The sequence below is a fragment of the Saccopteryx bilineata genome, chromosome 12 (assembly GCF_036850765.1).
Source record: "Saccopteryx bilineata isolate mSacBil1 chromosome 12, mSacBil1_pri_phased_curated, whole genome shotgun sequence".
NCBI classification, from domain to species: domain Eukaryota; kingdom Metazoa; phylum Chordata; class Mammalia; order Chiroptera; family Emballonuridae; genus Saccopteryx; species Saccopteryx bilineata.
The window spans coordinates 32,456,653-32,483,730 of NC_089501.1; the positions used below are offsets into that span (position 1 = coordinate 32,456,653).

The 27,078-nt window shown below is 41.7% G+C and overlaps 1 protein-coding gene across 1 annotated transcript; it reads right to left on the bottom strand.

Moving 5' to 3' along the window:
- On the bottom strand, positions 1-26,521 carry IL20RA (interleukin 20 receptor subunit alpha). The gene is made up of 7 exons (XM_066248344.1): positions 26,206-26,521; positions 13,920-14,055; positions 8,613-8,791; positions 6,942-7,117; positions 6,239-6,383; positions 3,931-4,070; positions 1-1,206 (listed from the first exon to the last, which is right to left on the bottom strand). Exons 1-7 carry the CDS (start codon positions 26,360-26,362, stop codon positions 418-420), a joined length of 1,722 nt encoding a protein of 573 aa, XP_066104441.1. The 5' UTR covers positions 26,363-26,521; the 3' UTR covers positions 1-417.
- Positions 26,522-27,078: the final 557 nt, after the last annotated feature.

The window sequence follows — 27,078 nt, forward strand, 5'->3', positions numbered from 1 at the left end:
TATTTGTAACATGATTTATTTTACAGTGTTATACATATAAGTGCCCAGAAAATATTTTATAATTGTAGAAGTGTGCTGTTAGAAAATAACAAAGGGGGCGTAGTACACCCACCTGAGTATATTCTGTGTTCACTGTGGCAAACATTTTTGAACAGTTACTGGGCACAAAGCAGTGGGGCAGCCACTGCAGTCCAGGTGCCTGCCATCACTAAAAGGCCCACAGGCATGAACCACCCACCCACACGAGGCAGAATGAAACAAGCACTATGAGAAGGGAGAGAAGAAATAAGTAGCTCCCACCGATGCAGAAAATCTGGGTCAACTTTTATCTCAGGTACTTCATTGTTTGGTCACTCAGATGTGCCCACTCACGTGCCTTGCGACAGTGGGGGTCAGGCAGAGAGGGAAGTCTGGGCCTTAGTCTTCCATTTGTACATATAATCCCCAATCCTCCAAAAATTGCACCAGATAGGTTTCATGTTCTTCCAGGGGCTTGTCTGAAGCCTGCTCCTCGTAAAATCTAGACAAAAGGCCCTCATCTGTGAGCTCCTTGTACTCAGGATGCTCACACTCTTCTGTGTCATGTTCAAAGCTAGATAAAGAAGGTATATACAGTCGACCAGTCCGAGGGTCCCAATCGACCAGCGTGGTCGCTGGCTCTTCTTCCAGCTCCTCAGGTCTGTCCGCGTGCTCCTTTGGCTGGTGGTCCAAGTCTCTGAGCTGAGGGGTGTATGAATACAGTAGTGTCCGTGGGCCTGCGTCTGCCAGAGCTGCCTGTCGCTCAGACGATTTTCCTTGTAGGAACAGCTCCTGCAGACTGAGCTCTTGACCTCCCGGCCCCACAGGAATGTCAGTGGATCTTACATCATATTCATATTCAACGATTATTTTATCTGTGGGTATTGTTCTGCTGAGGGACTCTTGCGGGGTCAGGGAAGTCCCTTTGGAGCTTTCCTCAGAATCACAGAAAATATCCATCAAATGTGAAGTATACCCTAAGTGTTTCACCTCTGTTCCCTCCTGAGGGGCCTCCTCATCCATGCTGGGCTCAGTTAGGTCCCACACATCGTTGCTTTTATCCATTACGCTTATATCCTTATGAGAAATTTTAGAATCCTCCAAAATATTGAGGGTGATAAAGTTAATCACAATTTTTTCCGCAGGTACAAAGAATCTTTTGTCAAGTTCATTTCCATAAATCAAAATCTATAAAGAGAGAAGAGAATGGTTTTCACCTTTTCACTTTAGGGAGACAAGAAAAACAGCTGTTAAGTAGAACTTATACCTGTCATCAGATATTTTTAAAGATCTATTCTTACCAACTCATGGAAGTCAAAGTGATGCTTGGAATATGCAGAAAGCCTCATTCACACGGAGGCAGGAGACCCAGGACATCCGAAATACATAGGGAAGTGAAGAGTGGTCCCCTGGGTGAGTATCTGTCCAGGTTAGAGGTAAGGGGGAGACTGTCCCCTCCTCTAACTGGCGGAGGAAATTCAGGAACTTACTTAATTTCTCAAGCTTTGATTTTTAATTCTGCAAAATCAGAATTTCTGCCACATAGGGAGTGATGAGAACTGAGTGAGATAAAGGTTTTAAAATTGCTTTGTTAATTATAATTTATGCATTTGTTAATAACCTGGTTACCTGGGCTTCCAGCCCTGTTTTTGGATGCTGTCTGGACAGGAGATGTAGATGGGCATGAAAACTGGATGTTAAAGCGAAGATAAGAACATGAGAAGGGATGGTTTTACTTAACTTTCCCCATCCACCAATCTAATCATGAGATAATACAGTCAAAAAGGGGAACCCTTTTGCCAGTTTATTTGGCAGATAGAGAAACTCTAAATGACATCAGGAAAACTTGTTTCAGATTGAAATTTTGCGTGGGCTATGTGGGAGGTACCTGTTTAGAATGCCAAGGATGAGTTAGGTCGCAATGCTCATCGTCTAATCCAGTGCTAGTCAATCTGGTCCCTACTGCCTACTAGTGGGCGTTCCAGCTTTCATGGTGGGTGGTAGCGAAGCAACCAAAGTATAAATAAAAAGATAGATTTAACTATAGTAAGTTGTTTTATAAAGATTTATTCTGCCAAACTTACCGAAAATCTGGCATAAAATATTTGGTAAATTATTATTATTATATGCTTTAACTTGCTGTAACTCTGCTTTATAAATTTTATAAAGTAAAGTTACTTCCCTACTTTATAAATCACCATTACTGTGGAACTGGTGGGCGGTTAGAAAATTTTACTACTAACAGAGGTACAAAAGTGGGCAGTAGGTATAAAAAGGTTGACTACTTCTGGATCCATGGTGTGGTTTCAGTGAACATTATGAAACAGGTCCTTCGACTTCGTTCTTTTACAAATCTTTTGGTTTCAAAAAGTCACTTGTGGCCAATTCTGTGAATTTTCCTTCCAGGAAAGGTATCCCTATGTCATTAAAAATCTAGCTCAGTAACCTAAATGCAGGCAGATTCATAGTTCAGTTTTAAACTGAACTAACAGGGATACATGTATGTTTCGTCTACATGTGAATGTAACATATTTTATTAACTCCAATGAAATCATTTTTATTGTTAAAATATGCTCAGCCTTTCAAAACCCTCAGTGCCTGGTCCCGAAGCAGAAGGGGTGCTCCTCTGGCTTTCCTGTTCTCCCCACTGGGCACGAGGAGGCCCTGCCATCTTCCTCCCGAAGGTGCTGCCACTCCAGGTCTGTGTCTTCCACTCTTCTCTTTTTATTTTTTATTTTATTTTTGTATTTTTCTGAAGTTGGAAACGGGGAGGCAGTCAGACTCCCACATGTGCCCGACCGGGATCCACCTGGCACGCCCACCAGGGGGCGATGCTCTGCCCCTCTGGGGCATTGCTCTGTTGCAACCAGAGCCATTCTAGCGCCTGAGGCAGAGGCCACAGAGCCATCCCCAGTGCCCGGGCCATCTTTGCTCCAATGGAGCCTTGGCTGCGGGAGGGGAAGAGAGAGACAGAGAGGAAGGAGAGGGGGAGGGGTGGAGAAGCAGATGGGCGCTTCTCCTGTGTGCCCTGGCCGGGAATCGAACCCGGGACTCTTGCACGCCAGGCTGATGCTCTACCACTGAGCCAACTGGCCAGGGCCACTCTCCTCTTTTCAATTCTCATCTTCTGTCGTCTGGAAAACTGCCAGTGTCCTAGCTGCTCTACTTGTTTCTTTCAGTCTCACTCCCCCAATGCTGTTTTAGGCCCACTATTCAGTTGGATCCAAAACACAATAGTGACCACGACATTCCCAACCAAAACCCTACAGAGATTTCTTTCCCTAAAGAATAAAGCCCGGGCTCCTTAGAACAACAGCCCAATTCTCTCATTACCTGGCCTTACAACCCACTCTCCCGTCTCATCTTTCATGGGTCCTTATCAGGACCTTATGCTCTAGCAATGCTGTGCGGTTTCCCAAACAGCTCCGCGCCGCCTCTCCCCTGCTGTTTCTTCTGCCTGCCATAGGTCCCTGACTCTTGCTCACTTTTGTAACCAAGCCCAGGCATGGCACATCTCCTGATCCACCCTGTAGGGTATCAGTACTCTCCCTATACTCTTAGTAGCATCGCAGTGCCTGCTTTCGTCTGAGCCATAACATAACATTTTAAAATACTTGTTCCCAACGGACTTGAATCTCTAGAAAGCCATGGACCATGACTAAATTTATCCCATACCTCGTGACTTAGTCTAATCTGGTCATGACACTAAAACTCTTGGTCAAAGCTAAGGAATCGATCTTTCTCTTTGGTTATGTTACTGAGTTAATCTAGTAGAGAAAGTGGTTTTTAATCCATCAGTTCTTTAACCCGAAACTCACTCTGCCCATGAAAGGAATGGTGTCTGTTCTAGAGCCCCCTTCTCTACCTTCCTGGAGGTACATTTAACAAGTCCGGCCGCCACTAAGCACTCACCAAATTTGCTGGGTGTTTCTCTTTGCCAACATGGATATATCTGTACACGAAGAAGCCCATCACAGAAATGATAAACACGGTGACAGATATGGGTAAAACATACGAGAGGATGATTTTAACCTTCAATGCTGTTGTTTGATCTGTTCAAAAAAAAGAGAAGGGGGTAGAGAGTTATAATTTGGAGTGGTGGGAAAACACTGGTAATGTCGAGAGGCTTTGGGCAGATCACTGACATTTAGGAATTCAGTTTTCTCATTTATAAATAATATTATTAGGGAACCCCCCCCCCCTTCTGACAGGAAGACAAAATTCTTCCTGTCTCTGACAATAGATGGCTGTAAGGAATCATCTGTCTCATATCTCTGTAGCCGAGGATGTGGTAACAACCTAAGTCAGCATATGTTCTAAGATTCTATGTCTGGCTCTGAGATTCATGCTGGTTTTTATACTTGGGGGTAAATGTGTCTGAAATTCAGGCAACTCACAGCATTCCAAACCAAATGATGAAATTCTCTTGTAAGGATCCCACTACACAGCTCCACTTTTCCATGCCACTCAGTCGACTCAATCTTTTTCATACATTCAGGAGAGGACAGAAATATATGCTGTCACCTTCTATATGACCAAGAGAACTACCCTCACACTGGTTGTCTTCCTCAGTACTTATGGAGCTTAGTGTGTTAGGGAGGTCATAGCTGCTGGGTGCTGAGAATGGCAGTAACTCCCTTCCAGGTTTTGATGTGCTCTGGGTTCATGATGAGTAAAAGTCCATAGGGGATGAAAAGACCCGGTGAATACTTAGAAAAAAAGTAGTCTTGGCCGACCATTGTTGAAAGTATACAGTTAATGAACAGGGATCACTCTAACATGTATTTGTTAAGTTCCTATGGGGTACTTGGAAGCTGCGACAGTTAATTTTATGTGTCTATTTAGCTAAACTATGGTACCCAGATATTTGGTCAAACGTTATTCTAGATACTTCTGTGAAGGCATTTTTTTAGATGAGATTAGCATTTGAATTAGTAAACCTGAGTAAAGCAGACTGCCAGGTACAGGGGTCCAGGTACAGGTAGGTTCTTCTATCCTGAACAATTCTCGAAGAGCACGTCTGTCATCAGGCCCCCCCCAGAAAGGTGCCAGCACCACACTGCAGATGTCGCAGGTGGCACAGTACCACCTGCTCCTACTTTAGGCTACAACTCAGCCCAGTCCTCTGAATACAATGCCTGGTTTCTGGGAGAAACTTGCCTTAATTAAAAGGAGCAGGACAGCAGTGGCTGGTGGCACATGGTGTATAGTAGCACATGTTGGCTACAATAAACTTAAGAACATGTCCCTGCTTTGTAGGGACTGGGGAACTATGGAGAGCAGGCATATTTTTCAAAGAATAGTCCCAAAAGAGAGAATACTGATTTTTTTTTAAAGTAGGTTGTTAGAGCAGTGTCTTGGAAAGGTATTGAGGGTGATTTAACAGCTGGGATATCATGGAAAAGGTAAGGACTTGAAATGGTGTCTCCTTGTTCTTTTGTTACCTTTCCTAAACTACATAGTTAGAAAGTCGCTCCATCCGCTTACCGAGAAATATTTAATCTGTACTTCGGTTGCTTAACTCTGCCAACTGCTTAAGTGACTTCCACTGGAAATGCATTCCTACCATTTGGCCACCGATCAAGCTACGTATTAGTAAACAGAGCACTTTATCCAAATACAGAAATGATTTCTTCAACCTCCTTTGTTTTGGGTTTTGCTTGCTTAGCATTTTAGTTTTATTTGACACGTGGTAGTGAACCCCTCTTTTTTAAAGGAAAGGGTATGAGAAGGATAGAGATTCAAAACAAAGCTTTTCACTTTTTATCCGTACTCACAAAATTCCCTTTTTATGCCTTGGGACATTTTCACCATACAATGTGGGGGGTGCGAGGGAGGAGGAGAGCTGGGGTTCTGTCAGTTCCTATCCCTTAGCTGGTGACGGAACTGACGCTTGGAGGAAAAGGTTGTGACATTTATCTTAGGCCAGCACGTTCAGAAGAGAGAAAGAGAAGACCATTGGCTGGATAAATGGCTGGATGAAGAGCCATTTAATGAATTTATTTTCAATTTTCAGGTTTTGAGTATAAGGTCCTGTCACCCTGGGAGAAGAATGATTCAATAAATGCCAAGCTCCTAACTCTCTGTCTCCTAATGGGGAGGAGACTCCCCACTCACTTTGGTGGCCAAGTTCAGGAAACAGGAGAAGGAGACAAATAAGAGGAAGGAGAGAGAGAGAGGCAACTGAAGTTAGGCAGTAATTCCCAGCCTGTCAGCTTACCTTTCAAAGTACTGACACACTGCTTCTCGGAAGGCTGAGCGCGGCGAGGAGGCCCTGGGACGAAGGACTCCACATGGACGCAGTACAGGGTGTCCGGCTCCAGCCAGCTGAGCAGCAGCGTGTGGTTGGTCACACACTGAGACCACTAAGTTAGGGAATTGCAAACGTCAGTCACAGGCAAAGATTTCCAGTACGACCCAAATAACTCTACAAGGAATAAAAGACCGAGCTACCATGGAATCCTTTACTATGACCACAAGCTTCCTTTCCAGCAAACAGCTTTCAAAGACCCCTTCCTCTAGCTCGGCAGAGCCTGGTCAGGAACGGGAAGAACCCTGGGAACAACGCTAAGTAATAACACAGGATGGATTTCTTATTCAGCTCTGTCCTGTGTTCTTGCTGACATTTTTTGGTTTCTTGGATAATGACCGACAAATACTATGCAAGTAAAAGCTCTCTTCCAAATTGAGGTGGACAGCTACTCCACTAGCAACATCATACCCCATTAACAGAGTTTCTGTAAAGGAAATCTGAAGAAAGTTCTTTAAGTTTCTACATAGCTTCAATGCAGGATGGCATCTCTTTTGAGCTTCACATATTCTCATTTTCACATGCAGAGAATTTAAGCATCGGGGCTGCTTGCTCCAGCCTTGACTGCAAAAAGTGACACAGATCATGTGCCCCCATTCCATTCCAGGCTTACCGTTCTGTTTGATTTCACATTATATATGGACACATTATACTTCAGATTAGAGTATATTTGTTGCATAGAAATGGAACTCTCTTCTGGATTTTTCTTCCACTTCTCTGGAGCCGTCAGAACAACAGAAATGGATTTCTCATCAGAAGTCAAAGCAACCTCTGGCGGGCCAATCTGAGCTTAAAGTGAAGAGGAGAGGGAATTATGTTCAGATGTAGAAATCATCTTGGATGCAACTACAGTCTAGTCCAGGGGTCCCCAAACTGCGGACCCCTGAGGCCATTTATCCGGCCCCCGCCACACTTCCGGAAGGGGCACCTCTTTCATTGGTGGTCAGTGAGAGGAGTATAGTTCCCATTGAAATATTGGTCAGTTTGTTGATTTAAATTTACTTGTTCTTTATTTTAAATATTGTATTTGTTCCCATTTTGTTTTTTTACTTTAAAATAAGATATGTGCAGTGTGCATAGGGATTTGTTCATAGTTCTTTTTATAGTCCGGCCCTCCAACGGTCTAAGGGACAGTGAACTGGCCCCCTGTGTAAAAAGTTTGGGGACCCCTGGTCTAGTCCTTCTGGGATCAAAGCTCTGAAGCCCACTCTCTGATTTGAGATGCCCCGAAATGGTCCTACGTGGGCCCAAGTCATGCCAACTCTTGAAGCAAGCATTCCTCGTACCCTGACACAATGTTAAAACAGTAAGTTGAGGGTTGCATTTGCTTCGTTCCTAGTCAAATGGATAAACAGTACTTGATGATGCTAAATACAATAAAAACTGTTTATAACACTGCTGTGACTTGGGATTGGTGATAAATAACATTCATATGATTTGATACATGGCAAAAATCAGACATGGAGAAATGAAGCACTGCTGTAAAAACCTTTGGAGATGTGCTTGGAATGATCTAGAAAAGGGGTTAGCATAAAGGTCCAGACGCGATCTCTGCTGCGGCTATTATCTCTATAAATGTAAAGCCCATCCTGGGCTCTTGGCCTGTAGAAAAACAGAAAAGGGTGGTGGTGCTGCAGTGGGCAGAGGGCAGTGTGCTCCTGTCGGATGTAGCAGGGATCCGGGGGAAGGGCTCCACCCCGGGGACCCCAGAACTTGTACATTTCATCAGGGCCGCTCTGAGCGAGTCCTCTGTCTGAGTCAGCTACAGATCAAGGGATGGAATGATTACAAAGCCAATACCAACCAGGACAGTGTCTTAACAGGTGTAATTCCAGATGAGTTACACCTAGAAATTATGCTATCACACCATCAAGTTTATAATAAGAAATGACTTAGTTTGTGATCAGAATAATCTTTAATCAATCTTGTGGACACATTCAACGGTTTATAAGCCCACAGCATTAAAAAAAATCTGTGAGTTCCTCAAATTACATAGTCTCCCCATCAAATAATAACATAAAATCAAAATTGATAATATTGGCATCTAGCATCAGTTTGGGATCTGGGAGAGATCTTTGAGGTCACTTGGCCAAAGCTTTCATTCTAAAGATGAGATTCTGGGATCCAGTGGGTCACTCCACCAGCTAATGGCCAGAGTGCAGGACAGAGCCAGGCAGGGCACTGACTTTGTGGAAAAACTGTCTCTGAGGCCGAAACTGTTGACATCAGGAGGTCAGATGAACGTGATATTTGTATATGTTTAACAGACAACTGCGTTACTTACTCTCTAAGAAAGGATAGAATCGTCCAGTCTCTGCCCAGCTGGAGCAATTAGTTCCCCAAATGGCCTTAACTTTGGCATAATATTGATGTTCATAGTCAGAAGTTTCAGCAGAGAGATCACAGTAGGTCCTATTGATGTCTCTGCATTCGGATTTATTCAGCCATTTCTTTTGCCCATATCTGCCGAGAAGGAAACTGTGAATTAATAATGAGGTGCCCTCTTTGCTTTACAATAGGAAAAAAACAGTTGTTATATAAAGCTGAATGGACCTTAAGACCTTCTCTTCAGAAGAACAGAAGTGCCTGTCAATGAGATAAAAAAGAATCTGCTTTTGCTGCTGGCAATTTTTTTTTTCATTAGTTGTCAGGAACATGAGTCAGAGTTTCTGTGATCACCTTTCTTTTCTGCGAATTGTAATGTGGACAGTACATTCTGCAAGCATGATTTCATTATTCTTGGGCTACAGTAAAAACTGTACGTATCGTGTAATCAATTCTTCTAGTAATTATATCTATATAAGCTTTTAGTCCACAATGCACAGTCTAAGGTCAGCTTGATGGGTTGTTCTTAGAAAAGTAACTTTTTTTCTTGGAAGAAAAATTACCTTGACATTCTCATAAAATTTAAAAATCTATTTGCCATCAAGGGTAGGGGGAATTCACTCAGTTGAAGTACATGCCCAAACTTGCATTTTCAATAAATTATAGTGATAATGATGATATTAACTAGGTTGTTCACATTGATTTTTTTCCCTTTACATTATTAGAAAGATAACACCCCCAGTAAATAGAAGCAGGGTATTTTAGGTGGGAAAGATTGAGGTATAGCGAGCTGAAGTGACAGGAGATAAGCCAGGGAGAGAGACAGGGTTGCTACTGAACGGTGTGAGGGTTTTAGAAAGATAACTCTGGTGGCAGCATGGAGAATGTCATGGGTTAGGAGTGGCAGTCCAGAGACGAGTTGAGAGGATACTGCAGTAGTCCAGGCGGAAGATGCAGGTGGCATAGACGAGGATGGTGGCAGTGAAACAAATGCTAGGACAAAAGGAAGCAATATCAGGAGACAGAACTTGGTGACTGAATGATATAAGAGATGAGTTAAGAATGATGTCTCCTTCTGCCTGGGACAAAAAGGGTGAAATGGTGGTAACATTTACCAAGATAAGGAAGGCCGAAGAAGAGCGGGTTTCAGAAATGGGGAGTAAGGAGAAAGAAGGAAAGTAAGGAGTTCAGTTGACATGCTGAGCTTGAGGTATGTCAAAGATATCCAAATACAGACACCCAGAGACCCTGGGGCTCGGGAGAGAGGTGTGACTAGGAGGTAGTGATTTTGAAGTCAATGGCATAAAACTGCTCCTTGAAAGCGTAGGTGTGAATGAGATTATCCATGGAAACACAACAAAACCTAGGATAAAATTTCAGGAGCATCAAGATTTAAAGGTTGGATACAGATTACACGTATAAACAGACAACAGCTTGGTGATGACCAGAGGGAAAGGGGGTGGGGGGGGGAGGTCGAAGAGGGTAAAGGGGGTTAAATGGTAGCAGAAGGAGACTTGACTTTGGGTGGTGAGCACACGATACAGTATGCAGATGATGTGTTATAGAATTGTACACTGGAAACCTATTTTTTAAAAAAATAGCAGCTAAAGAGAAAGGAGGAAAAATAGGCATCACAAAAGCAAGAGAAAGAACATGTCTTGAGAAGGAGGAAATGTCAATTTTGTTAAGTGTTGACAAAGATTAAGGGTATCTTCCCTTTACAGAATATGGCAACAGATTCTTGAAAGTAAATGTCTCCTATTCCATAGCTATCAGAAGACATTAGAAATGCTATCGTCAGATCTTGTTGACCAACTTTTCCATCCAAGTGATCAATCACCATTACCTAGGTGTTTCCCAACGTTTTTTGACTATGGATGAGCCACATGAAGCAATATATTTTACATTGTGACCCAGCTCAAAAAACATACATATATCTAACATACTAAAACAAAGGTTTTATAAGATAATAGCTAAATTTTACTGCATGTCATGCATTCAGCTTTTTTCCATTCCAATCCACTCCATATCATTCCAATTGTTTCCAGTAAAAACGTTAGTAATATCCCTCAAAATTGATTTCATGACCCACTAAGAGGTCTTGACTTGTGTTTTCAGAAATATTGCCATTGCCTATTTGAACCCTCCCTTCGTCAAAGGCAGGACAGCTTCCCATGACAGATGCTGAGGAATGAGAAAATGCTCTTTCCTGGGTTCTGGACAAGATACTTTGTAAGTCTGACAAGCCGATAGACATGAATATTCACTCAATACTCCAGTAATGATGTCTGTGCAAGGCAGAAAGTCATGAGGGGCCCTCTGTGGTCTCTGATTGCTTTCTGGTAATGGCAGGAAACACCAAGTGATTGTGTGCCAGATGGTGTTTAGATTTGCAATTTGCATGCTTTATCTCACTTAATTAGCATAATATCCCTAGGAATCAGATGCCATGATTTTTATCCTGTTTTACTGATGAGGAAACTGAGGCTTAGCAAGATTAAAGGAACCAACTAAAGTTCATGTTACTAGTAAAAGATATATCTGGGATTTGAACCCACTTTCCCGATGCCAACGCTTGAGCTTTTAGTGTCACACTTCATTTGTTGCATAAATTCTTTTGGCAGATATAATTTAAACTTTTGTTCAAATTTCATCTTTTACTTGGAAACAAACTTCACTGAAAAGCATAATATGGAACCTGCCCGAGGTTACCCAGCTAGGTCCGTAGCCTGGCTCTGTACCCAGGACCCGAGCTGAGCTTGGAGCCCTGTCAGAGAAATGCACCACCCTGTATTCCTACCCACCTCCCAAATTTGTGTTTAAATTTCCTTTATCAGAAGTTGCACCGTCTAAATTATCTTCTGTCAGAGAGCAGCAATGAATCTGCCCATTTTAAAAAATCCTTTTCTGAATCACAGAGACCTATAAAAGACAGAGCAGGCTCTTTGCTCCACCTAACGGAAAGGGAAGCAAGAGCACACTGTGGGCCGGCTCCCTTCCACAGTAAGGTCTTCTTCCCGGAGCCCCGGCTCCTTCCCGGAAACTCCTCCGCCAGGAGAGGGAGGGTTTAGATAAATGACGTCATTATGAACAGCAGTCAAAGCTTTCCACTGCCTTTGGTGGTCGGAATTTTTTTTTTCTAAGACAAAAATATGGTACATTTTTTAAAAACTCAAAACAATCAGAAAAGTAGAATCAAGAGAGAAATAATTCACCCTGAAACCCTTGAATATTTGGTAGACATAATTCTGGCCATCTCATTATGCTTACACATAACCAGAAGGCTAATTAGCTGAATATATAAATAAAAACTAGATTATATGACACCTATGGTTTTAATAAAAATAGTAAATTTAACTTAACTTAAACTTTAATTTTAAAAGAGAAAGTGAAGTGAAATTAAAGGAATTTCTTTAGTTCAACTGTTTCATCACCACAGGAGATATCAGTTCTTAAACAATCTTTTAAATTAAGAAAAAGTCTTTTGGAAAATATTGAGCTTAGTTATTAAAATGAAGTATTTTCATTTTAGATTACATTTAATAGTTTCACGCTATGAAAATCAGTACACTCATAGTTTTTCTCCACCTTCGATTTGTTCTATTATTGTTTACGTTCAAACATTTACAAGAAATTTCAACCACCGTATCCCCCATCACTATTCAGTCTTTCTGTATTTAGATTTTTATAAGGCACGCTACTGGTCTTGATGCCATCACCCTGTCATCACTAAGTTCTTTGTTTAGGGTCATCTTTATTTTCTGTATCAGGTGGCTATTAGCGTTAATTAATGGTGCCCCACCACCACCACCAAAGAAAAAGGTCTCAGTAGAGTGCAATCCTGAATTCCCACCTGCTTGAAAATACATCTGTTGACCTTGATTAGAGGCTTAGCCAGCCCTTTTTTCCTCAGAAGATGCACTACTGTTTTCTGCTGAAGTGCTGCTGGACAGAAATCATCACATCCTCCCAGCCGACGTGGGTCACTATTACTACCACTTAGCTATTTAGACAGAGACTTAGTTTTTACAGTCCATTTAGCATTTTTATTTTCCATCATTTTCCTAAGCTCTTCCCACTTGCTTTAAATTTTTTCCCTGTGGTCTCAGGCTTTATCATTAGCAACACATTCTTTACGGACTCAAATTATGGACAGTTATTTGGCTGAATTTTTTTCCTCCTTCCATGAGAAAATTTTTTGGGGACTCTTAACTTGTATTCTTTTTTTCCTCTTTCTGTCTTCCAGCAATGATGGATAGGTACTATGTTGGCTTCTTTGTGACTACTGCTCTTTGAATGGGGCCAGCTATTTTTATATAGAATATTGGGTGAATGGGTACAGGAAGAGGGTCCGTTTACACACCTGATCACAGAATCGTTATCATTCCCTCTGACAGGGAGCCTGGCACCCTCAGTAGACTGCTGTGGCTGATGGCGCTTCCCCGGGCTGCGTCCTCACCCTCTCACCCCCACTCTGGGTTTCTCCCTGGGCTGCTACTCACCTTCTCCAATGGCTATTTCACTTGAACCTGATTTCTCTTTTAGCTCCTCCTTCTCTGACATTATGTGGCACCAACCTGGGGCTCCCTGGGGACATTTCCTCAATTTCTGGTGGTGGAAATCCTTAGATTCCACATCCTTAGATTATTAGGTAAGCCTCTGTGACATTTATTCTTGTGAAATTATTTTCTACTGTTGCAGTTTGAGAAGGTATAGGTTTACTTCCAGATTCCATGGTTGTTTTCTTTCCGATTAATAGTATTCGGCTTGTACGCCCTGTGGTTGGTGGCTTGGGGACCGTGGCCATTTACTTGGTTGCTCTGAAGATGGGCTTTGTCAATCTGGTTTACATTCCTTCTTGCTTACAATGAATTTGAGGGGGAGTGAAAGTAAAAAGATCCACTCCTTACTGTCTTTAATAGGAACGGCTAGTTGCACATAATTCTGTGCTTAGTTTCCCTGAAAAATGTCTATATTTCCAATGTTTAGACGTTTCAGAGATGGTGGGTGTCCTTGTTTGCTCAGCCACAGGACAGGCTTTTGACCAACTTCTTTCCTCCATTTCCAGAGCCGCCCCTCGCCTCAGCCCCAACGCTCCTGTCTCCATGAAGACATTGTTTTTAGTTTAACCCTACAAAATCTAACATGGAACATCTAAAATTTACTCTTTCAAACATTAATACAAAAGATGATTTATCTTCATGCAATTACTAGGAGTCTGGATCTTATGTTTACGAATTAGCCAAAAGGAAAAGAACCAACTTACATGAAATACTGCACAGTGTAAGTGACTTCTACTCCCTGTAGGCCCTCCGGTGGACTCCACTGTAGGACATTCTTCATGTTCATGGATAAGAAGGTGACATTGGTAGGCTTAGGCAAACCACCAGGGACACAGGGAACTGGAACAGGAGTAGAGAGACATCAAGGTCTTAAGAGGAGAAAAAAAAAAAAACATCACTGCCTTTCAGGGCAGCGAGTCTCCAGATACGGCCGCCAGTCCAGTGCTCTGTGTACTTCCTCCCAAAGGGAACCTGCACTGACACCGTGACGCACGTCAACCGACGGAATGGGGCAGGAGTGACTCTGGGACTAAGCCTTCAGGTCTGGCGGCTTCCACTTCCACTTTTGCCTGTTGGAAGCCCTGAGCTGCCACATAAAAGCCAGACTACCCTGCTGGAAACACCATGTTTAGAGGCCATGTGATGAGGAAGAATAATTTTTTCATCATGCCATTCCATATTTTGAAAAGAAAACATACTTCATTATAGATGTGAAATGTGTATACCTCTCCTCTGCCAAGTCCACATTATGGGGAAATCATATGTATCACTGCAATTTTGACAGCCAGTCTCCAAGATGCCCTCAGTTATCCCCTCCACCTGGCACTCACAGCCCGTATAGTACCCTCCCCAACACACACTCTGTTTCTGGGCTGGTTCTAGGTGACCAACAGTGCATGGTAGAAGTGATGATACATCACTTCCTAGATTAGGTTATAAAAGACACTGTGGCCTCTCTCTTGCTTTCTTCTCTTGGATTAATGCCTCCTTCCAAAAGGCACGCTGGTGAGCTCCAAGTGGATCCTTTAGATGATCACAGCCCCAGCCCATCACCTGATTATACTCTCATAGGAGACCCTGAGCCAGAACCACCTGCAAAGTCATTGCTGGACTCCCGGCCCTCAGAAACTCTGTGAGATAATATATGTTGTATCAAGCCGCTAAATTTTGAGGTAATTGGTTACACAGACATAGATAGCTAATACAACAGAGATTCTAAAAATGAGAGAAACTAAGAGAGATTAATCACTAAAAAAAACCCCAAATTAAATGAGAAGAAAACAATATGGCCCCCTCCATTCCCAATAATGTTATAAATGACTCTTGTTTTAACAATCATGAGTATTCTTTTTAATAGGTCAATTTTATCAGTTTCAGATCATCCCTTTGTCAATAAATCAAAGTAATATCCATTTATCTATCATTAAAAAAGAGAAAAGTGGTCAGGCCCTGGCCGGTTGGCTGAGTGGTAGAGCGTCAGCCTGGCATGTGGAAGTCCTGGGTTCAATTCCCAGTCAGGGCACACAGGAGAAGCACCCATGTGCTTCTCCACCCTTCCCCCTCTCCTTTCTCTCTATCTTTCTCTTCCCCTCCCGCAGCCAAGGCTCCATTGGAGCAAAGTTGGCCTGGGTGCTGAGAATGGCTCCATGGCCTCCACCTCAGGTGCTAGAATGGCTCCGATTGCAGCAGAGCAACACCCCAGAGGGGCTAAGCATCGCCCCCTAGTGGGCATGCCGGGTGGATCCTGGTCAGGCGCATGCAGGAGTCTGTCTCTCTGTCTCCTTGCTTCTCACTTCCTAGGGGAAAAAAAAATAAGAAGAGTGATCAAGATGAAATTGAAGAAGTACAAAGAGGGCTAGATCCCCTTCTTTGTGAGCCCTGGGAAGGAATCTGGATTATTTTTGAAATTCAGTGGGAAAGTATGGAAGCCTTGTCATCAGCAGAAGCCACGAGCTGATTCCTATTTTAAGTGAAAAGATTGGATAGGGGCAATAGAACTGGAGAGACCAGTAGCACTCTAATTACAGCTGCCCTAGGAGGAAGGCTGAGCTGGTATCCAATGCTGGCTGTGCCTATGGAGCTGGTGGGCAGCTTGGAGCTCTGTTTTCAAAGTAGAAATGACAGGACCTCCCGATGAAGAAAAGCTTTAAGAGTCTCATGAGTAAGAGAGCTGTTCTGTTGTGAGAGCTAAATTAACAGATGAGGATATATCAAGAAACACTTGCCCTTCTAACAGTTTGGCTGATGCAGAAAGTGACAAAAAAGAGTCAGCACTTTGTTTTCAGAGGTGAGAAATAGCACATTTAAGAAAGAAAATGAATTAGTAACTAGTATGTTCTTGTGGTTTTTAAACCTTTGCAGTTTTAGGCACACCGTTTATTTCAAGTTTGGACAACACAGAGAAAGAATGAATAAACATTTCAGTTGAGGTAAATCATTTTTCTAACCTGCCTATACAGATATGATAATTTAATTAACATCAAAGTGAAATATATGTCACACCCATGTTGATATCAGCAGTCAAGTGCCAATTTATGGGTAACAAAAGCACTTTTCTTCACATAGTCGGGGCCTGAAAGTAGAGTTTTGATCCACTGATAGTCCATTGATTGTACATCCCAAATCATAAAGCTGTTGGACTGAAACTCATGGTTGTTTGAGATTGCTGTCCCAGTACAACTCTGGTTTGAAACGCAAGATTCTTCATGGTCTGTTTTGCTGTCTCCTTTTGCAATTCTGCCAAATGCACCATGTTCACCAGCCACACCAAATTACCTGTACTAGCCCAACTTGCTCTGTTGCTGTGTGCCTTTATAATTTTGGTGTCCTTCTACAGTATCTTTTGGAACTAAAGACCCCTTGTTCCTTTATGTGTGCATCCACTGGATGAACACTAGCTTGCAATATTATAGCAACTGAAATATGATGATGCTGTGATGTTATGTAGGCAAGCCCCATCTCCAATAAAGAAAGCAGGCATTTCTGATGACAGTCGTCTGGGTAAGAGGCTGGTCTTTGAAGAGAAAAACTGAACTTAGAAGACCTTAGAAAGGGGCAGGACTTCTGGGTTCCCTTTGAGCTTTTCTGACCAGAGCGTGGGCTTTGAGCAATAGAGGGATACTTGAGGGAATTGTGGGTACTTAAGATGGCCTCTACCATAACAAAGCTCTGATGGGTCTGCAGAAAGCTGTCCATTTAATGAACTTCTAAGGAAGGATTGGTTAGCTATATCTTGTACATCATACCATGTCGAGTTGTGTCCCTTCTCAGTGTTCGCTTTCCTTTTGTTTATAGCTTAGCCTTTGAGGAAAGCCTTCTAGCCTATCTTCATCTATGTCATAGTACCATAGGAAACACATTCTGTGTCTACTCTTGGGTCCTTCTAGTAGGAAGAGAACAAATAAAGAGCCTTTAAAGTGGGTAAATCTATGACAACTTCATTAGCAGAATTTCAGAAAATATGGCTGTTACATTGGCTCCAAGAGGTACCCTGTAGATAGGTACAGTGAAATGGTATGTGACATTTTCCTAATGGCCTCAAAACAAGTATTAAGGTCATTGTCTAAGTATGTTGCAGTTTTAATTATATGCTTGCTAGAAAAGTGTATTTCCAGTTCATCTTACTGTGGGAAAACCCTAAATGCTTTTAATAAATCAGTGCCTGATGAACACCAATGAAAAGTGGTGAGTTCTCAGAATGGACTCACCAAGAGCCAGGCGGTCAGTCTGTGGTTACCCGAGCCGCTCTGTCTGGGGCTGAGGCATTCCAACTCTTCCGTTATGAATAGCATGTTCATCCACCAGTGAGGAAAACAACCATACTTGTGGGACTTCCCCTTTGGGGCTATTTAGAGGCATCTCAAGCTCATTCGAGAAGCCTCAGCATTGAGGAAGCCCTGCCCAGCCTTGTCCAAATCCAGCCTGCCAGCCCCTGCTGTCCTTCTGAAGCCAGAACAGAGTGAACGAATCGCTAGGCTGTGAACTGTGCATTGTTGGGGACCATGTCTTACAGAGTCTGTGTATCCCCGATGCCTGGCAAACATGGGGCTCACATAAATCACGGCATTGGGGTAGGACCCAGATTCACATGAGCACCTGAATGAGGGTGGAATGGCCTGAACTTGGAATCGCCTTAGTAAACTTATGTTATATACAGGGGACTGACACAATAGATGTTTTTAATAAAGAAATAGTAGCCCATAGCAAGTGGTTGTTACATATTTCAAGTGTCTTTTGAAACAGGAAAATACCTTAGTATGGTGTAAAACTCCCTCAAAAAAATCATCTCCTGAATGAGTTTTTTTATTGTGGAGCATGAGATTAAATGAAGTTGATGTACAAAAAACACTATAGGATGATTAACCAATCTCAGGAAGTAAAAGTTTCAAATAATTCATCCTAACTGCCACCAAAAAAGAGCCAAACAGCATGACTGCCTTCAAACAGATGATCTTAAGTCTTGTTCTAACTTCATCATGTTGACAGGAAAGGTGTTTTCTTTTGTCTCAAATTATAAACCATTTCTCTTGAAAATATTAACTCTACTCTCCTCCTCTCCCTCCCTAATTATATAGCAAGTGCCCTCAAACTGTGTATCTTCTAAGCAGCATTCAAAATATAAGTCAGTAGGTATAGACCTGAGAAAAAATACTTGTCTCCTTGGAAGGACAGAGCACTAACATTAGCTCCTTTCTATTCAATTATCTCCTCGGAACCACTATTCCCACTATTATTTCTCTGCCCACTCACCGCTATATGTGTATGCTGCCTCAGTTTCTCTGTAATACATATGTACGTTTGCATATAAATACATAAATAATACATTTATACACGGCACTGCCACCGACCCTATCTCATTGTTTTTTAAGAACTGTTTATATGTATGGGCCAGAGAGAAGTTCTAACAATGAGAGTTCTAGGGGGACACTGGGGCCTACTCTGCTTTACCACTTGCCAGCTGTGTGCCTCTGAGTATTTTATTTAATCTCTGTGCCTCAATATTTGCTCATTTGTAAAATGATACAATAATACCATCTGCTTCATAGGCTTTTTGGGATGATTAAATAGGATTCCTAAAACAGTGCCTGGCATAAAGAAAGGGCTCATTAACTACTAGCTCAGTTTTGTCCTCCAAAGTCACTGTTCTCATTTTAGGGCTGAAAGATAGAGGCCCAGAGAGGTTGAGCAACTTGCCTGAGGTTATTCAGCCATCTGGCAGATGCCTGAGCACATGTTCTGACTAGGACAGGGCTGCCTCTACCAAGATACTCACCTACTGCCTTCAGGAAATGCTTCAGAAGACAGTGGTTGAGGGAAGAAGGGATTGTATGGTCATTATAAAATGTGCATGTTGTAGACCAGGGGTCTCCAAACTTTTTACACAGGGGGCCAGTTCACTGTCCCTCAGACCATTGGAGGGCCAGACTATTAAAAAAACTATGAACAAATCCCTATGCACACTGCACAGATCTTATTTTAAAGTAAAAAAACCAAAACGGGAACAAATACAATATTTAAAATAAAGAACAAGTAAATTTAAATCAACCAAATGACCAGTATTTCAATGGGAACTATGCTCCTCTCACTGACCACCAATGAAAGAGGTGCCCCTTCCGGAAGTGCGACGGGGGCGGATAAATGGCCTCAGGGGGCCGCATGTGGCCCACGGGCCGTAGTTTGGAGACCCCTGTTGTAGACGATTGCTTCTAAGCAGAGATAAAAGAAATTCAGTGGAGAAAACCCAAGTATTTCTTCTTCAATTGAAGCTCTACTTGGTGGAGCTGTACATATCCTTATCATTCATTCAACAGATGATTCTGGGCACCAACTCTGTGCTAGAACAGAACTGAAAGGCAGTAGGGTAGGAGAGTAGAGGGCAGAAACACACAGAAGGCCCTGCTCTCGTGGAGCTGATACTTTCTAATGTATGCCTATGTACTGCATGCTTTTCTTTTATTGAATTAATTAAAGGTGGCATTGATTAATAAAATTACGTAGGTTTCAGGCATACAATTCATATATGGATGAGTGATGCATAAGTCATACAGAAAAAGCAGTGTTATTTCTTTCTAGCCACACCTTAATAAATAAATCTATGTCCTTAAACATGTTTTTGAATATTGTTATTGGTGTTTGATAGTAAGTAGGGCTTTAAAGTAGGGACTGCTTTTTAAAAACAAATGTACTGGAGTTTACCCATCAAAGAGAGTGTACTTCCCAATTCCCTTAGGATTGTTCATGATTATCTCCATGGTACTGCTCAGCGCATGGAACTTGAGGCCGGCTTCCTCTCAGCTGTAATTACCTTCAGAGTAACTTACAAACATGCCAAAAATTCCATCTCATTGTTTTATAGTCACACCTTGTTTTGCCCAACACAGAATTTCCCAGCTTGATTACCCACGTTTGTTGGAAGTGCCTTTGAATGTTTTTGAAATTAAATCCACATATCAAAGATGAAGGTTTGCCACTTAATGAGTTATTCTGACCAAAGGTGTGCTTGGCTCTATCTGGAACTTTGAAAAAAAGGAGTTTAAGAAATATATTGTTGTGAGATTTTTGTGCACAGCCTCCTAAAATACCTATTTTGAAGATGCCATTAATTTGCATGTGTCAGACCCATTGTTTGTTAGAAAACCAGTCTTACTAGCTTGTCATCTCTGGTATGATTGTCTTCCCTTCCCTTCTCATTTGGAAATTAGCTTTTGGGAGGCAGGAACTTGATTTTCTCCACATTTTGCTATCTCCAAAGTGTCTTGATTGATAGTAATGTATATCATAGTAACTGTGGAAAAGTAATTGGAATATAGATTGGAGCCTTTACTTCCTGATAACTTGCTTCAGAAGGAGAAAGATAAAAGAACAGAGTCAAAGACAAACCATTTGGGCCCACTAACGTATTGGAAAGAATAGCTGTTGGGAACTCCAAGTTCAACCAGTAAGTATTTATTAAATACCAACACACATCATCCAGTTTTTTTCAAATCATTTTCACAACTAGTACTTCTTTTTATCCTCATAGAAATGATTAATTCTTTCATTAATATCACGTTCACTTGAAATTTTCAAAGATAAAATCAATAAGATAAAATTGTGAGAAAAAATAATAGAAAAAGTAAGATGTTTAAAAATAATTATTTATATTTAGTAGAGATTTGGAAGAAATTATCTAGTGGATACTAGAAATAATTAATAGTACTGACTTCTGTTAATTTTTTGAACATTTCATTGATTGATTGATTTTAGAAAGGAGGAGAGAGAGAAACATCTATTTGTTTTCCACTTATTTATACATTCATTGGTTGATTCTTGTATGTGCTCTGACCAAGGATTGAACCTTTAACCATGGCGTACTGGGACCATGCTCCCAACTCAGCTAATTGGCCAGGGCTCGCTGTTCATTGCTGATTGGGATTTTGAGGCAAATGAGGTTGACAGTATGATCCTAGACCCGTGATGGCAAATCTTTTTATAAAAACCGCCCACTTTTGCAGAGCTGGTCAACCTGGCCCCTCCCACTAAGTGGGCGATCCAGCTTTCATGGTGGGCCAATTGCGGTGCCCTTTGGTTGCTCCGCTGCCGCCCACCATGAAAGCTGGAACACCCACTAGTGGGCGGGAGGCACCAGGTTGACCAGCACTGCAAAAGTGGGCGGTTTTTATAAAAAAGGTTCGCCATCACAGTCCTACACTTTCCCATTGACAAGATAAAGATGGAAGTGTACAGTAGCCATCAAAAAACAGTGTCAGAAAGGTGAAATCTTTTTCATCAGGCTGTCTTCTGTAGTGACAAGTACATGTTTTGATGTTTTGATGGTGACCAGAATTAGAATCAGACCTCTTCAGGGCTGAATTATGCCCTGATAAAGCTGTGTAACTAAATGCAATGAAATAAACAGGGCTTCCAATAGGCCTTGCTGAACAACAGCTCTTGCAGTACTTTCTTGCCACAAAGATGTAAACAAACAAAACAAAAAAAATAAACAAAACCAAACACTGGCCATGTTAAAAACAGAGCAACAAATAATAGGCCACCCATGAAGAAGAGACAGAGTGCTGACAACAGTGGAATTTATCCAGGAACAACTAGGAGAATGAATCAATTAAGATATTCCCTTTGCTCACGCTCATTAAAGCGAACAGAGCTTGCAAAGGACTGTGTTGATTCAGGAAGTGGGAAATAACACATAGGACACCAGCTCTATTTTAGAAAACCACAGCTGTAGCATTTGTGCTTTTTGATAATTATTTGTGGTTTGATTCAGTATAGCGAAGAGCCGCAGACCACTGTGAATTGTTGAAGCGGCCAATGACCCTGAGGTCAGGCTGCCTACAGCTACATAGCTCCTTACTCCTACCTACTTGATAATACCACCTTCAGAAATATAGTCCTTTCTATGGTATTTTACTATTTGATTTTTGGCCTTGTTCGCCAATCTGTAGTTTTATAAAAAAGAAATGTTCATGCAAAAAAGGAATATTACCTGGTAATTAATGGATGGAATATGCTTAAAGCAGAATTTAACTTAATTTTCTTGCTAATATTTTAAATGAAAAGACATAAATTTATACTGAATTATAATTATTTCACATAATATGGGTAGATGGCAGCCTACCTGTGACTATTTATTTATATTTTCCTAAAAACCTTTGAAGTATTTATTCATAGTAAGACATTTACTTGAAAATAACATTTCTTTTCTAATGCATGTTTTCTCAAGTAGGGTGAATGAATGTGATGTGATATATGTGCACACCCAGACCAGCAACTCTTGTCTCAGTTTAAAGGACCCTTTTTATAGGAAGCCCTGCCTAACCATTATATTAGGTCAGGGCCTTATTCTGTGCTTCTAAATAAGCTTGGTTTCCTCAATTCTGGCATTTATACTTAAATGTAATAACCTGTCTAAGACTAAAGCCTCCATGAAGAAAGAGACCTTTCCTTCTTGTTCACCTCCATGCCTAGAACAGTTCCTGAAATGTACATATGAATGCTGCTGTGTTTATATCAAAGAGGAGACACTTCAATAAATATCTTCTTTGTGTTTATTATAGTATATGTGTTCTAATCAACATAAACATAATAGTAATATTTAGATTGTATTCTAAAGCTACAAAACTAAAGTTAGGTTCAATAGTTCATAGACATAATAATTTCTATATTTATCCTTTTTGAGGGGATTTTGGAAAGATTTGGGGAATTTTGTTCAAGAATGAACTGTATTTATACACCTAACATAGAAGCACCTAAATATAAAAAGCAAATATTAAGAGACATATAAGGAGAAATTAATAGTAATATCCCACTTACATCAATGGATTTATCATTCAGACAGAAAATCAGTAAGGAATCAGCAGCCTCAAACAACAAAATAGACTGCATAGATTTAACCACTGTGTACAGGACAACCCATCCAAAAGTGGCAGAATGAGAATTTTCTCAAGTGCACATGGAACATTCTCTAGGATAGGTTATATGTTAGACCATAAAACAAGTCCCAATAAATTTAAGAAGGCTGAAATAATTTCAAGTATCTTTCCCAACTATAATGGTATGAAGTTAGAAGTCAATTACAAGAAGAAAACTGGACAAATAAAAAAATATGTGGAAATTAACATGCTACTAAAAACTAGTGGAGTCAATGAATGAGTCAAGAAAAAGTAGGCCATATATGAGAAGTCCCCAGCTAATATCACACTCAATGGTGAAAAACTGAAAGCTTTTCCTATAAGATCAGGAACAAGACAAGTATGCCTACACTCAAGACTTTTTATTCAACATAGTATTAAAAATCCTAACCAGAGTAATTTGACAGAAAAAGAAATAACAGGCATCCAAACTGGAAAGGAAGAAGTAATACTATTTGTAGAAAACATGATTTTATATGTAGAAAACCCTAGAGACTCTACCCAAAAACTGTTAGAACCAAAAAAATAATAATATTGCAGGGTACAAAATTAATATTTAAAATCTGTTGTGGTTTATACACTAATAATAAACTAGCAGAAAGAGAAATTAGGAAAACAATGCAACTACAATTGGACCAAAAAGAATAAAATACCTAGAAATAATTTAATCAAGGAGGTGAAAGACTTGTACCCTGAGAATTATAAGACATTGATAAAATTAAAGAGGACACAAATAAATAGAAAGATATTCCATGCTCATGGATTTGAAGAATTAATATTGTTCCAATGTCCATATTATCCAAAGCAATCTACAGATTGAATGCAATCCCTATCAAAATCACAATGGCATTTTTCAAAGAAATAGAACAAACAATCCTAAAATTTGTATGGAACCACTAAAGGTCCCAAATAGCCAAAGAATCTTGAGAAAGAAAAACAAAGCTGAAGGTATCATATGTCCTGATTGCAAATATTACAAAGTTATAGTAATCAAAACAATATGGTTTTGACATAAACTAGACATATAAAGCAATGGAAGAGAATTGAGAGCCCAGAAATAAACCCACATATATGTATATGGTGAATTAATTTATGACAAAAGAGCCAACAACATATAGTGGGGAAAGGATAGTTTATTTTTTTCTCAATAAATGATGTTAAGAATACTGGACAGCCACATGGAAAAGAATGAAACTGGGTCACCACCTCATGCCATACACAAAATTTAACTCAAAATGGATTAAAAACTTGAAGATGATTTTTTGGACCTGACACTAATGGCAAGGGAAACAAAAGCAAAAGTAAACAAGTGGAACTACATTAAACTGAAAAATTTTGCACAACAAAGGAAACTATAAACAAAGTGAAAAGGCAACCCAAATGGGTGAAAATATTTGCAGATCAAGTATCTGATAAGGGATTAATATAAAAATATATAAAGACCTAACTCATACAATGCAATAACAACAAACAAGTAATCCCATTAAAAAATGGGCAGCGGATCTGAATAGACATTTTTCCAAAGAAGACATACAATTGGCCAGCAAGACCAAAAAAATGCTCAACATCACCAATCATTATGGAAATGAAAATCAAACCCACAATGAAATATCACCTCATATTGGTCAGAATGGTTATTATAAAAAAGCCAAGAAATAACCAGTGCTAGTGAGAATGTACAGAAAACTCTCATGTACTGTTGGAGGAAATGTAAATTAGTGTAGCCACTATGGAAAGTAGTACAAAAGTTCTTCAAATAATTAAAACTAGTACCATATGATCTAGCAATTCCACTTCTGGGTATTTATTAAAAAGAACAAAACACCAATTAGAAAAGATACATATGCCACTATGTTCATTGCAGACTTATTTACAATAGCCAAGATATAGAAACAACCTAAGTGTCCATTGATGGATGAATGGATCAAGAAGATGTAAGTGTGTGTGTGTGTGTGTGTGTGTGTGTGTGTGTGTAATGGAATACTACTCAGCAGAAGAATAAAATCTTGCCATTTGAGGGTATTATGCTAAGTGAAAGACAAGTATCATATGATTTCACTTATATGTGGAATCTTAAAAAGTGAAACTAAACAAAAAACAAAACTAGATTCATAGATATAGAGAACAGATTGGTGGTTGCCAAAGGGAGGAGGGTGGGGGAGGGGTGGGCGAAATGGATGAAGAAGATGGAGGCACAAACTTCTAGTTATAAGGACTAGAATCAAGAATACTGTATTAACTATATGGTGACAGATGATAATAGATTTATGGTGGTGATCACTTTGCAAGGTATAAAAATGTAGAATCATCATGCTGTACACTGAAATCTATGTCAATAAAAAAGGGACGTCCCAGAAAAAGATCTTTCTCTCTATACCAGAATACAGAAGAAAAAAAGAAATCAAGTTAATGAATCATTCTGATTACTGGATTCCAGCTGGTACACAGTTTAAACTTAAAAACAAAACCAAAAACAGTTCAGTTCCCTTCTGTCATGGATCAGTTCCAAGTTCTATTTCCGGACAAAGAGCAAAACATACCTGTACAGGGTCGTACCTGCAAAAGAAAAAATGACTCGCCCAGGAGGGGGGATCTTACTTTAAAAAGACTGCTTCTTTCTAGATCCCGTTCCTTGGGATCTGACCCTTAGGGAGTTCGGTTTTTTAAAGCGCAGACATCAGCCTCCAGCCCTGGAGAGTCGTCTGTTTAAGTGCAACACGTCCCGGCGACCGAGCGCGCGATCCGCCGGGGCTTTACGCGCGTCCGCGGCGGTGGTGGCGGGAGCCTGCGCCGCGCGGCCAGGAGCGCTGCGCGCGGTCGCTGTCGCCGAGTGCACATTACGAACTGTAGGTGACTACAGTCAAACTTCCTGCACCCGACTGCAAACCCCGCAAGGGAAAGTGTGAAACGCCGCGTCGTGCTAACTTGACTCAGAAGCAAGTGGGCGAGTGGCGGAAGTGAATGTGTTCCCGGGGCTCCCCGCGCAGACCCCGCGCCTTCCGCTCCGCTCGTGGTGAAGCAGAGCCCGCGTGCGGGACTGAGTCACGGGCGGCACCAAGCGGCGCCGGGGCGACCCACCTACCTGCGCGCCCCGACGGTGCGGCGGCGATCAGCAGCGGCGGCGGCGGCAGCAGCAGCAGCAGCAGCAGCGGCAGCAGCGGCGGCAGCGGCAGGGCCAGGCGGCCGGGCTCCGGCACCCTTCTGGCCGCCGCCCTCGCTGGGGGTCGGGCGCCCCCCATGGGCGGCGGGGCCGCGTCACATTCCTGCGGCCGGCTGGCGGAGTCCGACGCCCCCTCGGGCCGCGGGCGGCGGCGCGGCCTCCCCTGTGCGCCCTGGTTCCGCAGCTCCAGCTGCGCGCGGCGCTCCCGGAGGCCCCGCGCCCGGGGAGGCGGTGCCGGGCCCGCGACCCGCCCGCGGTCCGCCCGAGCCCGGGCTGGATGCCAGGGCGAGGGCAGAGTCCAGGCCATTTCTAGTCGCCGGCCGTTCACTGTTTCAGTCTTGGGAGTGAGAAAGTTTCTATAGCCCCAACCAGGGAGGCCACTACCACAGGAAAACCTCACTCCAGTGAAGAAAGAGGCAAGAGAAGAGTGATTCTGGAAATCGGGCTTCATGGTTACCTCCCTAAAACTTTTGAAATGTCAGAGTTCAGTGCTGGAAGAAGAGTGAAATAGATTTCTCAACATATGTCAGGCACTCTGCCATACATTGTTTTGATTTCATTTAATCCTCACCACCTGCAATTAGGTATGGTCCCATTTTACAGACGAGGAAAGAGAGACTCAGAAAGTGAGGTGACAGCATGAATGAAGTCTTCCAAGCTCATGAACAGTGGCATGGGGACTTCCAAAGAGGCCTGATTCTGTAGGTCCATGCTCTTTATAAAGGGAGGGCAGGGGTTGTAATTAAGAAATGTGTTAAAATAGTGTAAGGAAAATCTAAGAGGCAGTCTCAGCTC

Coding starts and splice junctions, on each gene's coding strand:
- IL20RA (XM_066248344.1), bottom strand. CDS start 26,362: ATGGGGGGCGCCCGACCCCCAGCGAGGGCGGCGGCCAGAAGGGTGCCG. Junction 6,384..6,941: donor ATGTGAAATCAAACAGAACG/GTAAGCCTGGAA, acceptor TCCCTAACTTAG/TGGTCTCAGTGTGTGACCAA. Junction 4,071..6,238: donor GTGTGTCAGTACTTTGAAAG/GTAAGCTGACAG, acceptor TTTTTTGAACAG/ATCAAACAACAGCATTGAAG.